Source organism: Corvus moneduloides, chromosome 24, assembly GCF_009650955.1.
Source record: "Corvus moneduloides isolate bCorMon1 chromosome 24, bCorMon1.pri, whole genome shotgun sequence".
Lineage (NCBI taxonomy): Eukaryota > Metazoa > Chordata > Aves > Passeriformes > Corvidae > Corvus > Corvus moneduloides.
In genome coordinates this window covers 2,324,590-2,339,758 of record NC_045499.1, presented here as the reverse complement: position 1 = coordinate 2,339,758, position 15,169 = coordinate 2,324,590, and the positions used below count along the sequence as shown (strand labels likewise).

The 15,169-nt window shown below is 67.0% G+C and overlaps 2 protein-coding genes across 2 annotated transcripts; one reads left to right on the top strand and one right to left on the bottom strand.

The window, feature by feature from the left end:
* Positions 1-1,145: 1,145 nt before the first annotated feature.
* GPR61 (G protein-coupled receptor 61) lies at positions 1,146-4,276 on the bottom strand. The gene is made up of 2 exons (XM_032133430.1): positions 3,859-4,276; positions 1,146-2,625 (listed from the first exon to the last, which is right to left on the bottom strand). The coding sequence occupies exon 2, from the start codon at positions 2,448-2,450 to the stop codon at positions 1,146-1,148; it is 1,305 nt and encodes a 434-aa protein (XP_031989321.1). The 5' UTR covers positions 2,451-2,625; positions 3,859-4,276.
* Positions 4,277-9,957: 5,681 nt separating this feature from the next.
* AMIGO1 (adhesion molecule with Ig like domain 1) lies at positions 9,958-14,245 on the top strand. The gene has a single exon (XM_032133259.1). The coding sequence runs from the start codon at positions 11,375-11,377 to the stop codon at positions 12,863-12,865; it is 1,491 nt and encodes a 496-aa protein (XP_031989150.1). The 5' UTR covers positions 9,958-11,374; the 3' UTR covers positions 12,866-14,245.
* Positions 14,246-15,169: the final 924 nt, after the last annotated feature.

Below are 15,169 nucleotides of genomic sequence, written 5' to 3'. Positions count from 1 at the left end.
GGGAGGAAGCATCACCTTCCGCCACGTTAGAGCGGAGTATGATGGGGGGAAAAAACGCGCTTTACTTCCGCCTCGATAGAGCGAGACATGATGGGAAATGCTCGACTTCCGGCTCGGTGTGGTGGGCATGATGGGAGTTGTAGTCCTCGCTGGGGTCCGTGGCGGCCGCAGACCCCCAGGCCCTGCCTACCCTCCCCAGCCCGCCCTCATGATGGGGGCTCAGGCTCCGCACCCCCAGAGGGCCGGGCCTCGGCCCCGCGGCTGCCAGGCGGGCTCGGGGAAATGGGAGCTGGTTTCCGGGACTGAGGAGGGGTCTCAGGGCAATGGGGGGATGGAGGGAACCCCCTCCACAGGAACCCCCCTCCCCTCCCCGGCTGTGGAGTGGCCACACAGGGGTGGTGGGCACGGAGCCACCTCTCCTGGGGAGCCCCCAAACACGAGCCCCACACTCATCCCTTGCCCATCACTGGGCTTGTGCCCCCCAACTGCTGCCCCCCAACCCCGGTGGTGCCACGGGACCCCCGAACCCCGCAGTGGCGGCAGTGCTGACCCCCCCCCCGCACCCACCCAACGAGGGTCGTGGGACCTCCCCAGTCACCTGTGATGGCAGCAATGAGGACCCTCCCACAGCCCCGTGAGCATCGTGGGACCCGCAACCCCCCCCGGCAGTAAGGACCCCACACACATCAGCAAGAGTCGTAGGACCCCCAATCCCCCGCTGTGGTGACAGAGACCCCCCAAATCCCAACGAGAGCCGTGGGACCCCCAATCCCCCCCCAGCAGTGAGAATCACTCCCACTCCAGCAAGTGCCATGGGACCCCCACCTCTCCATGGCTGCAGCGAGGAGCCCCCACCCCATCACCCCAGTGGGCACTGCGGGACCCCCCATTTCCCTGTGGCTGCAGTGAGGACCCCCCACACTCCAACAAGTGTTGTGGGACCCCCAACCCTCCACGGCAATGTGGTACCCCCAGCCCAGTAAGCACTGTGGGACCCCCAACCCTCCACGGCAATGTGGTACCCCCAGCCCAGTAAGCACTGTGGGACCCCCAACCCTCCACGGCGGTGACGAAGCCCCCTCTCAACAAGTCACTATGACCATCTCTCCCCTCACAGCCACATTTACCCCAACCCCCCCCAAACGCTACAGCCCCGCTTTGGCAGAGCCCGCCACGGGCATGAACACCCCACTCCCCCCACCCCACTCCATCCCCTCCGCCGCCGCCTCCTCCTCGATCTGCCCCGGGATGCGGAAATCCACGGGGGGCAGGTCCCGCTCGGGGCTGGGGGGCTCTGGCGGGCGCCCGGTGCTCTGGAGGAACTGTAGAAAGTTCTCCTCGATGGAGCCCTCGCGGCTCGGCAGCCGCAGGTCCTCCTCGGGGGGCTGCTTGAAGAAGCAGGTGAGGAGCCGGCCAAGCTCCCCGCGGATCTGCCGGTTGAGGCAGCCGTAGAAGAAGGGGTTGGAGGTGAAGCAGCAGAACCCCAGCCAGGTGACCACAGTCTCGGCTGCCGGCCCGGCCAAGGGCCGAGCACTCAGCGCTGTGTACAGCTGGAAGGAGAAGTAGGGCAACCAGCAGAAGAGGAACTGGCCGCCCACGGCCAGCAGCACGGCGGCCGCCTTGCCCCCGCCAAACATCCTCTGCGGGGTGGTCCGAGGAGCCCCTGAGGTGGTGACCATGGTGGAGCGGCTGCTGAGTGATGCCGAGCGCCGGCGCGGCGTCTCCATCCAGGTGGGCGGCGGGCCGTGGTGCATGGCTGCCACCCGTGCCACCTTGAACATGCCGCAGTAGACCACGACGATGATGAGGAGGGGCAGGACGAAGTAGAAGGCGGCGAAGAAGACCACAAAGACCTTGCAGGATGGCCCCCGGCTCCACTGCAAGGAGCAGCCGTGAGCGCCAGGCGCTGGTGGGCGGTCGGGGGACAACCAGCCCAGCACGGGCACCAGCGAGGTGGCCACAGCCTTGAGCCACACACCAGCCAGCACTCCGGCCACCAGCCCCGCGGTCATCCGCACCTCGTAGCGCAGCGGGTGCACCACGTAGTAGTAGCGCTCCACGTTGACGGTGGAGATGGAGAGGATGCACATGGAGGTGAGGCACACGCTGAGGAACAGGTACACGCGGCACACGGCCTCGCCCAGCCCGGGGCTCTCGAACACCGCCGAGCCCGACAGCATCTCCAGCGGCATCAGCGTGAGGGCAGCCAGGAAATCCACCAGGCACAGGTGGAACACGAAGACGAACTTGCGGAGCGCCGGCGTCTTTGCGATGACCGTCATGACGGCGGCGTTGCCCACAATGGCCGTGAGGTCCAGCAGCACCATGAAGAACAGCCCCACAGACTTGGAGGCCACGTCCTTGGGCTTGGCCTCGGCCGTGCTGTTGGGGGGCCGGGACCCCCCTCTAGAGCCATTCCAGCCCCACGGGGAGGGCAGGAAGGGCTCCATCCTGTGCCGCCGGCCTGGCGGCAAGTACGGCGCAGCCGGGCATCGCCAGAGGGTCACATCCTTGCTGGTCCGGGGGTGGGGATGGGGGGGGTGGGCCGCTGTGGGGGTGGCACTCAGAGTACCCAAAGGTGCCCCCCAGCCCCACTCATCTCCCCGCTGCTCAGCGAGGGGGTACCTGGGGGAGGTGGAGCTGTCACTGGGGGGGGCAGGACCCTGGGAGGACCCCTGAGCACTGAGCCGGACCCCCAGTTGCAGCCCCCAGGTATCTGGGGGGAGGTGGAGCTGTCAGGAAAGGGGGAGAGACTCTGAAGGGACCCCTGAGAGCCAAGCTGGAACCCCAATTGCAGCCCCCCCCAGTACCTGGGGGAAGGTGGAGCTGTCATGGGGAGAGACCCTGGGTGGAACCCTGAGAGCTTGGGGGGACTCACAGGTGACTTCTGAGCCATGGCAGGGGTCACAGCAGTGCTGGGGGGAAGGTGGAGTTGTCATGGGGGGGCACAACCCTGGGGGGACCCCCTGAGAGCTGAGCTGGACCTCCACCTGCATCCCACAGGTACCTGGGGCAGGTGGAGCTGTCAGAAGAGGGGGAAGACACTGAGGGGACCCCTGAGAGCCATGGTGGGGTCACAGCCGGCCCTTGAGAGACACAGGGTGGGTCTCAGCTCAGGTGTGACCCCCATCCACAGCCCCCAGGCACCTGGGGGGAAGGTAGAGCCGCCAGAGGGGACAGAGAGCTCTGGGGGACACCTGAGATCCCAAGGAGGGTTCAGCTGTGACCCCCCTCCCCCCCACAATCCCCATCACCCCCTCTCCGTCTCCACAACCCCCTACATCAAAGCCCTTTCCCAACCAAAAGCCTCATTCCCCCCCAAAATGAGCAATTCTGGGGTAAACCCCCCAAATTCCAACGTTTCAACCCAAACCACCCCAGTGGAGCCCTTTGCCCAGAGTGTGGGGACCACACGGGGGGTGGGGGAGGGCCGGGATGGGTGGGGGGTCCTGAGAACGAGGAACGGGGAGGGCCCAGCACCCCCAAGTCCTGGGTTCACCCTTTGTGCTTCGAGGGCCTTGTGTGACCCCCCCACCCCGAGCTCACACCCCCTCCATGGGGATATGAGGGGGATGCGGGGGCTACCCCGGCCCCCCTGGGTGTTCCCCAGCGGGGCGGGGGTCCCCACCCCTGCACCCGCTGCACCCCGAGGGAAGGATGCTGATGGAATATGGGGGTGCAGCCGCGGGTCCCCCCCTCCCCTCCTCACTGCCCGCTTCCCTCGCCCAGCGCCCCGGAGCGATGTCACCGGTTGGGGACCCCCCCTCCCATCCCCGGGGGAGTCTCCCCCACCTCCCCAGTATCTCCCCACCTCCCCAGGCCATCGCCCCCGCGGGGCTGCTCGGCCGCGGCACCTACCCTGGGGGTCTGCATGGAGCCGGCCTGAGGGCGCGGGTCCCCGGTCCGGCTGGGGGAGGGGTCGGGGCTGGGGGGTGTCCCCGGGGTGGCGGGGGATGCTCGGGGCCGGAGCCACTGCGGCGAGGGCTGCTCCGCACCGCCCGGCTGCCGGGTCCTAGCGCCGCCCGCCTCGCCTCGGTACCCCGGGAACGGCCCCCTCGGGCCCCGGAGCTGCGGGCCCCGGAATCGGGGGGTCGCTGCTTCCCGAAGCCTGGCTTTGCCCCCCCAGTGGAGGACGGAGGGTGGGACGCCCCCGGGTGCTGCCCCGCGTGTTGCTTCGTGCCTCAGTTTCCCCATTTGGCTCCCAAAAGCGATGGGGAGGAGACGGGGCCGTGGCTCGGGGGGAGAAGCCCCTCGGGGGAGGGAAAGGGGGAGCTCGGGGGGTGCAGCGCGGAGGTGAGCTCGGGGGGGAAGGGGTGGGAAGGGGGCGATGGGGTGCAGATTCACAGTGAGGGGCAGGGGGTGGGGATGAGGTGCAAAGGGTGCCGGGGGGGGCGCTCAGAGGGGCCGCAGAGCCCCCCCAGCTCTGCCTACCCCCACCCCAGCGCCCCCTCCCTTGGTCCGAGTTCAGCAACGGAGCAAGCGGGATGGGGTCGGTGCCCCTCCCCGCCACGCCCCGTGCCTCAGTTTTCCCAGGACATCGCCATTCCCTTGCAGGAAGGGAGGGCCCCCATCTTTTCCATCCCCCCAAAATCCTGCTCGGGCTGCGAACTTTCCCCCTGCAGTGCCCTGGCCCCCATCCCAAGGGTGCCCGGGTGGGATGGGCGGCCACCAGGATCCCATTCCCGGGATGGGGGCTGACAAGTGAGCCGTGGGTGACGTGTGTCCCTGCGCGTCACGTGTCCATTGCCAGGCTACGGGCTCCCAAAAATAAATCCACCCAAACCAGATTAGAAACGCCCGACCTCGGATGAACCAGCCCTGGCATTCTGGGGCCCGCGGGCGGCTCCCGGTGGGACCCCGGGCACCGGGAGCACCGGGAATAGCGGCACGCGGCTCCCGGTGAGCAGGAACAGGGCGGATCCGCGGGGATCCATCCTGCCCGGGGTCCGGCCCCTGTGTCGGAAGCAGAGCACGGGAGTGGGTCCTGGTCCATAGAGTGGGGGAACGCACGGAACCCCCTTTTCCTGGGAACTCGTGTGGGCAGCAAATACCTGAGGACACCCCGCTCTGGTACCCCAGACCCCTGGCACTACAGCACCCCAGTCCCCAAGCACTGCACTGTCGCAGCCCCTGGCATCCCAGTGCCCATTTTCTTGGCACCCCCTATCCCAGCACCTCGGGACCCCAGTGCTTCAACATGCTGGCATCCCAGTACTCAATACCTTGGCGCCCCAGTACCCCAGCACACTGGCCTGCTAGTGCCTCAGCACCTCAGCACCCTGGCATCCCAGTGCCCCACACCCCGTCACCCTGGCACCCCAGCATCCCAGTGCCTCAGCACCCTGGCACCCCAGCAACTGAACATCCCAGTGCCCCTGGAACCCCAGTACCTCAGTGTCCTGTCACCCCACTATCCCAGCATCCTGGCACCCCAGCACCCCAGTCCCCAAGCACCCCCCTATCCCAGCACCTCGGGACCCCAGTACCTCAACATCCTGGCATCCCAGTGCTCAATACCTTGGCACCCCAGTACCCCAGCACACTGGCCCTCCAGGATAGCAGCACCCTGGCACCCTAAGACTACTGACACCCCAACATCCTGCTACCCCAGTGCCCCAGTCCGCAAGCACCCCACTATCCCAGCACCCTGGCACCCCAGCAATCCAACACCCCAGTGCCCCAGGACAGTGGTACCCAGTACCTCAGTGTCCTGTCACCTCACCACCACACCATCCTGGCACCCCAGTAGTCCAGTACTCTGGCCCCCCAGTACCTCAACATTCTGGCACCCCAGTACCCCAATACTCCAAGCTAGCCATCCTCCCGCACCCCTGCCCCTCAGCCCCTGACATCCCAGTACCCCAATACCCTGAGATACTCATCCCCCAGCACGCCTGTACCCCAGAACCCCAGGGTACCAGTGTCCCAATACCCCAGCACCCCAGGTTACCTGTGTCCCAGTACCCCAGCCCCGGGCACCCCAGTACCCCTGTCCCATCTGCAGAGCCCCTGCCGGACACGCAGGTTAAGCGCGTTCACGTGTGTGTGGGTGTGGGTGTGGGTGTGTGTGGGTGGGTGTGTGTGGGTGTGTGTGGGTGTGGGTGTGTGTGTGGGTGTGGGTGTGTGTGGGTGTGTGTGGGTGTGTGTGGGTGTGTGTTTGCACACCTGGGTACACCCTTGTGTCATGTGTGGCTGCCTGAGGGGGTCACACAAGTCTGGGGGATACATCTGTGTGTGCACACGTGTGTGAGGGGACACACACACGTACGTGGGCTGTGCACACGTGTGTCTGTGTGTGTGTGCTCACACACGTCTGTGTGTCTGTATGTGTGTGTCTGTGTGCTGACGTGTCGGTGTGTCTGTGTGTCCGTGTCTGTGTGCTTACGCACGTGTGTCTGTGTCCCTGTCTTGTGTGTGCTCACACGTGTATCTGTGTCTGTGTGTATGCTCACACACGTCTGTGTGTCTCTGTGCGTGCGTGTGCTCACACACGTGTCTGTGTGTGCTCACACATATCTGTGTGTCTGTCTGTGTGCTGACACGTGTCCGTGTGTCCGTGTCTGTGTGCTCAGTCTGTCCCTGTCTGTGTGTGCTCACACGTGTATCTGTGTCTGTGTGTGTGCTCACACGTCTGTGTGTCTGTCTCTGTGTGTGTGTGTGTCTGTGTGCTGACACGTGTCTGTGTGTGTGCTCACACGTGTCTGTGTGTCTGTGTGTGCCTGTCTGTGTGTGCTGACAGGTGTCTGTGTGTGTGCTCACACATCTGTGTGTCTGTCTGTGTGTGTGTGTGTGTCTGAGTGCCTGTCTGTGTGTGCTGACACGTCTGTGTGTCTGCGTGTGTGCTCACACATCTGTGTGTCTGTCTGTGTGTGTGTGTGTGTCTGTGTGCCTGTCTGTGTGTGCTGACACGTCTGTGTGTCTGTGTGTGTGCTCACACGTGTCTGTGAGTCTATGTGTCTGTGTGTGTGCTGACGTGTCTGTGTGTGCTCACACGTGTATCTGTGTCTGTGTGTGCTCACACGTGTATCTGTGTGTCCCTGTCTGTGTGTGTGCTCACACACGTCTGTGTGTCTGTGTCCTCATCTGTGTGTGCTCACACACGTGTGTCTGTCTGTCTGCGTGTGTCTGTCTGCGTGTGTGTGCTCACACGTGTGTCTGTGTCCCTGTGTGTATGCTCACACACATGTGGCTGTGTGTCTGTGTGTGTCCCTCTCTGTGTGTGTGCTCACACACGTGTCTGTGTGTCTGTGTCTGTTTGCGTGTGTCTGTCTGTGTGTCTCTGTGTGTGTGTGCTCACACACGTGTGTCTGTGTGTCCGTGTCCCTGTGTGTGTGCTCACACACGTGTGCTGTCACGTACCGCACGCACCCGGGACCAATCCCGCTGCCCCCTGAGACACTCAGGGTCCCCCAAGGCCACCCAAAGCCCAGCGTTGGGCTGGGGGTGTCAGGGTGAGGGTGGGGCCGGCTGTTGCCACGGGTGCTGGGCAGTGGGATCTGGGCAGGGATTAACTCCCGGATTAAAACTGGGAAAATAAGGACGATCCAAGGACAAAATTCCCTGTCTGATTCAGGGGGGCACCCAGCTGGGGGGGAGGTTAGGGTGCAGGGAACAGGGTGAGGGGCACCCTGAGGACATGAGGACACCCTGTTCTGTGTTCCAGGGGTTCCTTTTAATCCCTGCCCCCCCCCCCACAATAAAAAGCTGCATCATCCCAGCATGGTTTGTTCCAGCTCTTTTCCCTCTAATTTTGGACCCAAAATCCGGCACGAATGTTTGGATCTAAAAATACTACCGGGAATCAGAGCCACTAGTGGGGGGTGCGGGGCTCCCGGCTGGCTGGGGCTGTGACACCCAGGAGTGCCGCTCGGGGGGGGCCCAGGGCAGGGGGGTCCCCTCTGTCCAAGGGGCAGTGGGTGGGGCTGTGGGATGGGGTCAGGACTTTGGGGTGGAATGGGCAGTGTGGGGCTGTGCCGCCAGGGGTGGGGGTGAGAGCGGGATGGGGCTGGGAGTGTAGGTGGAGCTGGGGCTGACATGGGATGGGGATGGGATAGGACAGAGATGAGGGCTGGGCTGAGATGGGATGGAGAGTTGGGGAAGAAGAGAGGAATGGGGATGAGAATGGGGACAGGGATGGGATAGAGATGATGGGGATGAGGACAGGGATGGGGATGGGGACAGGTATGGGGATGGGGATGAGAGCCAGGATGGGATTGGATTGGATGAAATGGGAATGGGGATGAGAACAGGGATTGAATGGGGATGATGGGGGTGGGGACAGAGGACAGGGATGAGAATGAGGATGGGGAGAGGATGGGAATGGGAGATGGGGACAAGGATGAGGACAGGGCTGGAATGTGAAAGATGGGGATAGAGGACAGAGATGGGAATGAGGATGGGGATAGGGGAGAGATAAATGTGAGGCTAGAGATGGGGAATAAAGGCAGGGATGGGATTGGGATGATGGAGATGGGGACTGGGATGGGGATAAGGATGAGGATGGGGATAAAGGACAGGGATGGGAATAAAGAGGGGGATGAGGATGGGGGTGGGGAGGAAGATGGGGATGGAGAGGGGGATGAGGATAAGGATGGGATCGGGACAGGAACGAGGATGGGGATGGAGAGGGGAGTGGGGACGGGCTGGGACAGGGATGAGGACGGGGTCGGACATACGGCTGGGGCTGGGGTGGGAGACGGCCCCGGGCCGGGTGCGGGGCTGGGGTGGGAGATGGGCCGGGCCGGGCCGGGCTGGGGCTGGGCTGCGGTGGGGGCCGGGCCGGGCCGGGCCCGGTGCAGGGCTGGGGCTGGGTCTGGGGTGGGAGCCGGGCCGAGCCGGGCCCGGTGCAGGGCTGGGGCTGGGTCTGGGGTGGGAGCCGGGCCGGGCCGGGCCGGGCTGGGGCTGGGCTGCGGTGGGGGCCGGGCCGGGCCGGGCCCGGTGCAGGGCTGGGGCTGGGTCTGGGGTGGGAGCCGAGCCGGGCCGGGCCCGGTGCAGGGCTGGGGCTGGGTCTGGGGTGGGAGCCGGGCCGGGCCGGGCCCTGTGCAGGGCTGGGTCTGGGGTGGGAGCCGGGCCGGGCCGGGCCCGGTGCAGGGCTGGGTCTGGGGTGGGAGCCGGGCCGGGCCGGGCCCGGTGCAGGGCTGGGTCTGGGGTGGGAGCCGGGCCGGGCCGGGCCCGGTGCAGGGCTGGGGCTGGGGTGGGAGCCGGGCCGGGCCGGGCCCGGTGCAGGGCTGGGGCTGGGGTGGGAGCCGGGCCGGGCCGGGCCCGGTGCAGGGCTGGGGCTGGGGTGGGAGCCGGGCCGGGCCGGGCCCGGTGCAGGGCTGGGGCTGGGGCTGGGGTGGGAGCCGGGCCGGGCCGGGCCCGGTGCAGGGCTGGGTCTGGGGTGGGAGCCGGGCCGGGCCGGGCCCGGTGCAGGGCTGGGGCTGGGGTGGGAGCCGGGCCGGGCCGGGCCCGGTGCAGGGCTGGGGCTGGGTCTGGGGTGGGAGCCGGGCCGGGCCGGGCCCTGTGCAGGGCTGGGTCTGGGGTGGGAGCCGGGCCGGGCCGGGCCCGGTGCAGGGCTGGGTCTGGGGTGGGAGCCGGGCCGGGCCGGGCCCGGTGCAGGGCTGGGGCTGGGGTGGGAGCCGGGCCGGGCCGGGCCCGGTGCAGGGCTGGGGCTGGGGTGGGAGCCGGGCCGGGCCGGGCCCGGTGCAGGGCTGGGGCTGGGGTGGGAGCCGGGCCGGGCCGGGCCCGGTGCAGGGCTGGGGCTGGGGTGGGAGCCGGGCCGGGCCGGGCCCGGTGCAGGGCTGGGGCTGGGGTGGGAGCCGGGCCGGGCCGGGCCCGGTGCAGGGCTGGGTCTGGGGTGGGAGCCGGGCCGGGCCGGGCCCGGTGCCGCCCGCGGCGCTCGGCGGGTTAAGCCGCGCGCTGCCGCCATTGGTGGAGGGCAGAGCGGCGGCAGCCAATGGGGACGGGCCGTGCGCACCGGGCCTGCCCCAGACCCCGTCCCGGGGCGGATCGGGGCGGTTCGGCTGCGTTCGGGCCGGGTCGGAACCGTTCGGCTGCGTTCGGGTCGGGCTCGGCTCCGCTCGGCTGAGCTCGGGAAAGATCGGGAAGGTTCGGCTACGGTCGGCTCGGGCTCGGTTCCGCTCGGCTGAGCTCGGGGCAGATCGGGGAGGTTCGGCCCGGCCCGGTTCGGCCCGGCTTGGTTCGGCGCGGCCCGCTCGGCTTCCTTCGGCTTCGCTTGGCTAAGGTCGGCTCGGTTCGGCTTCTCTCGGCTCGGTTCGGCTCCGCTTGACTCTGTTCGCTTCGGTTCGGTTCGGTTCGTCTGGGCCCGGCCCTGCCCGGTCGCCGCCGCACCGGGCCCGGTAACGCTCCGACCCCATCCCCGGTCCAGGCCCGAGGCCAGCCTCGCTAACGCCCCGGGAGGAAGGGGGGGGAGAGAGGGAGCGAGCATCCTCCGCCGCTCCGTCCGCAGCACGGCCGAGACCGGGGGGGCGGAGGCATCCGGGCCGGGGGCAGCAGGCAGGAGCCCCGGGCCAGACGTGCCCCGGGTGGGCCGTGACAGTGGGGACATGTCGTGACAGCCACCTCGCACCGTGACCTGGGTGGGCAGTGACCCAGGGACACCCTGTGGCACCAGGGGACCGAACCCCCCAAGCCGTGACACCGAGGGACCACCGGGACACAAAGCCATTGCATGTCGTGACACCGGGGGACCACAGCTACCCCAGGCAATGGCACTGGGTGCACACCGTGGCACTTGGTGACAGCCCCCCTCAGCGCCGTGACACCCGTCACCAAGCACCCGCACCATGACACCAGGTGAGCAGCCAGACTGGCATGTGCTGTGACACCGGGTGAGCCCTGAGCCCAGAGCATGCCATGACACCGTGTGACTGAAGCCATCCTGGACCGCTGACATTGTGTGAGCCCTGAGCCTGGCACATGCTGTGACACTGGGTGACCAAACCACCCTGTGCTGTGACTCTTGGGTGAGCCCTGAGCCCGGCACATGCTGCGACACTGGGTGACCAACAACTGATCAACCAGCCTGGCACCTGCCACTGGGTGACCGAAGCCATGTCGGACTGTGATACCAAGTGACCAAGCCACTTTGCACCATGACACCTGGGGAACCCAGAACCTGGTGCCTGCCGTGACACTGTGTGACTGAAGCCACCCTGGACCAGCTGATCCATCAGCCTGGCACGTGCTGTGACACCAGGTGACCAAAGCCACCCTGGACTGTAACACTGGCTGAGCCCTGAGCCCTGCACCTGCTGTGACACTGTGTGACCGAAGCCACCCTGTGTTATGAGTGACACGGGGTGACCAAGCCACTCCACATCGTGACACCATGTGACTGAAGCCTCCCCCACTCTCCACGCTGCGTGTCCCGGTCATGCTGCCATCCTGTCACCCGTGCGTGGCCATGAGTGTCCCCGTGGGGCCACTGTCCCTGCTGCTGGCGCTGTCCCTGCTGTCCCCACAGGGCTCTGCGGGATGGAGCTGCCCCCCGCGCTGCGTCTGCGCCTCCAACCTGCTGAGCTGCTCTCAGGCCAACCTGAGCGCGGTGCCGGCCCCGCTGCCGCGCTTCACCGCCGTCCTGGACCTGAGTCACAACAACGTGACGCGGCTGCGCGCGGACTGGGCACCGGCGCGGCTGCCGCACCTGCACGCGCTGCTGCTGAGCCACAACGGGCTGGCCTTCGTGTCCACTGAGGCCTTCACCCACGTGCCGCGCCTGCGCCACCTCGACCTGTCCTCCAACCGCCTGCGGACGCTGGATGAGAACCTGTTCAGCGACCTGGGCGAGCTGGAGGTGCTGCTGCTGTACAACAATGAGATCACCACCGTGGATCGCACGGCCTTCGAGAACCTGGGCCGGCTGCGCAAGCTCTACCTGGGGCAGAACCGCATCGCCCGCTTCCCGCTGGAGCTGCTCCGGGAGGGCACCCGGCTGCCGCAGCTGGCGCTGCTGGACCTGTCGGCCAACCGGCTGCGGGCCGTGCCCGCGGGCGAGCTGCAGGCGCTGCCCGCCTGGCTGCGCGACCGCCTCTACCTGCACAACAACCCGCTGGCCTGCGACTGCCTGCTCTTCCAGCTGCTGGACCGCGGCCACCGCCGCCACCTCAGCGCCGTGGTGGATTTCCAGGATGAGCTACGCTGCATCCTGCCTGGAGCACCTGCTCCCATCAAGATCCTGGCACTGGCGGGCCAGCAGCCTCTCAACTGCAGCAAGGCACAGGAGGCCGTGCTGGAGGCGCACCTTGGGGACAGTGTGACGCTGGGCTGTGACAGCCGGTGGCAGGGTGTGCGCAGCCGGCACTGGGTGACACCGGGCGGGGAGCGGGTGCTGGGGGACGGGGGCAACGGCAGCGTGGTCCTGCTGGCCAATGGCAGCCTCCAGCTGCGGGCGCTGCGCCCTGAGGATGCCGGCACTTACGCCTGCTGGGTGGCTGGACCCCTCCTCAACGAGACCCTCTACGTGGAGCTGCTGGTGCACAACTTCACCCTGCACGGCCCCCATGACACCTTGAACACGGCCTACACCACTCTGGTGGGCTGCATCCTGAGCGTCGTGCTGGTGCTCATCTACCTGTACCTCACCCCGTGCCGCTGCTGCTGCTGCCGTGGCACCGAGAAGCCACCGGCGCCACGCGACGACAGCATCAACTCCTCGGTGCTGAGCACCACCCCGAACCACGCCGGGGGCACCGGGGAGCCCTGCGGATCCCACATCGCCTCCAGTGCTGGCACAGGGCAGAACGGCCGGTTCAAGGGTGGGGGGACCCCCGCGCTGCCCACCCGGCAGGGCCCCAAGGCGCAGAGGAAGGTGTCGGATCCAGACTCAGTGAGTTCTGTCTTCTCCGACACGCCCATCGTGGTGTGAGGGGACGCTGTGGGGACGGTCCCCAGGGACACTCCATGCCCCCACCGCCACTGCAAGCTGTCCCTGGGCAGGAGGGGTGGCCAGACCCCCACTGCCGTGTTCCCATCTTGGGGGCTCACACCATCACACCCCAGGACTGAGCATCACTGCTGGCCCCCGCCGAGGTCACTGACACCATGGGACAGTGAGGGACAGAGATGTGACACACACTTTGGGGACAGTCTCCCACCGTGACCTGTCCCTGGGCAGGAGAGATGGCCGGACCTCCACCACCATGGCCCCAGCTTTTGGGGGTCCCACCATCATCCCCCAGGATTGAGCACTATCCCTCACCCCCACTGAAATCACCGAGGGACCGTGAGGGACAAGGGTGTGAGGGGACACACCGTGGGGACAGTCCACTGGGACACCCTGTGTTCCTACTGCTGCTGTCACCTGTTCCCCATGGACATGCCACGGGCAGAAGGGGTGGCTGGACCCCTTCTGCTGTGTCCCCAACTTGGGGGGGCAACACCATTGCCCCCCAGGACAGAGTGTCACTGCTGGCACCCACCGAGGTCACTGCGCAACCTTAAGGGACAAGGATGTGAAGGGGTAACCTGTCACCAGGCAGGAAGGGTGGCCAGACCCCCACCACCATGTCCCAGCTTTTGGGGGTCCCACCGTCACTCCCCAGGACTGAGCATCATCCCTGGCCCCTGCCAGGGTCACCGTGGGACTGCAATGGACAAGGGTGTGAGGGGACACAGCGTGGGGACAGTCTCCTGCTGTGACCCGTCCCCGGGCAGGAGGGATCATGGGACTCCCACCACCGTGTCCCTGGTTTTTGGGGGTCCCACCACTGAGGACTGAGCATCGCTGCTGGCCCCTGCCGAGGTCACCACAGCACCACAGGGGCAAGTCTCTGGCAAGTGAGGACAACCTGGCCACAAACTGCAGGGCACCAGCCCCACCAGGCACCGGAGGACTGAGGGACAGTGACAGTGGCAGCCGTGAGCCCCCAGGAACGGCAGCACCAAGCAGAACCCCATCTCCCTGCGGCCCCGACCCCCCCTCCCCGCCCCCCTTGGCATGTGCATGGCCAAGCATGAGTCCCCCGGGGAGCATGTGCCACCCCCAGGGGGATGCCGGGGGTGTGTCAACCCCCTGGGGACCCCCCAACTCCCTCCTGACCCCCCCTGCAACCCGCAGCTGCGAGCAGAGCCCTGTCCCCGCAGGGGGTGGGACCCGGGGGCTCCGGCACCCCAAAAAGGTGGTGCCCCCCTCATCCCCCATGCCAGCCCAGCCTGTGTCTCCTGTGCCCCCCCGGACGTTCCCCCCACCCCCCGCACTGGGCAATGTCCACCAATGCCGTGGCCAATAAACGTGTTTGCCCTCGTGCCTGCACAGCCTTCGCCCGGTTTGGGGGGACTCAAGGGGGTGTCCCCAAGATGGGACCCCTTGCTGGGGTGGGGACGGGGTGACACTGCTGTGGGACCCCCCCCGGGGTGAGGGGTAGGGCTGAGTGGGGGGCCCTGCTGCCCTCCCCGGCCCCCATCGGGGGTGCAAGGGGGGGAGGTAGGGGGAGGAGGGGGAGCCACCCCGGTCACCCCAGTGCGCCCACCCAAGGGTCCCCCTGACCCCGACGAGCTGTGCTGAGAGGGGGATTCGGGGCAGCCCCCCTGCGGCCAGCCCCATGCTCACCCCCACTCGAATGACCCCCCCAGCACCCCAGTGACCCGACTGACACCCCTGGGACCCCAAAGACCCCCTATGGTCCCCAGTACCTCCCCATTAACCCCCCAGCACCAAGTCAGTAACCCCTTATGGTCCCCAGGACCTCCCCGCTCTACTGAGGCCCCCCTCAAGCAACCCACTGACCCCCCGGCCCCTTCATGACCCCACTGACCCCCCCCAGTCCCCAAAGATCCTCTATGGTCCCCTGTATCCTCCTAGCACCTCAACAACCCCCTATGGTTCCCAGTACCCCCCACTAACCCTCCCCAGCAGACTACTAACCCCCCCAACACGCCAAAGCCCCACTGACACCCCTCCCCAGCACCCCAATAACCCCACTCACCCTTATGAGCCTCCACATGCCCCACGAGCACCCCAAAAACCTCCTATGGTCCCCAGTACCCCCCATCCAATGACTTCACTGAGCCTCCCCATCCCCCCAATGACCCTCAATGACCCCACTGACCAACTCCCAGACCCCCAAACACCCTTATGGGACCCTGCCCACCCTGCAGCACCCCGAAGATCCCCTATAGTCCCCAGTAAATCCCCCAGCACCCCAATGACCCCCTCAGCCTCCCAAAGACT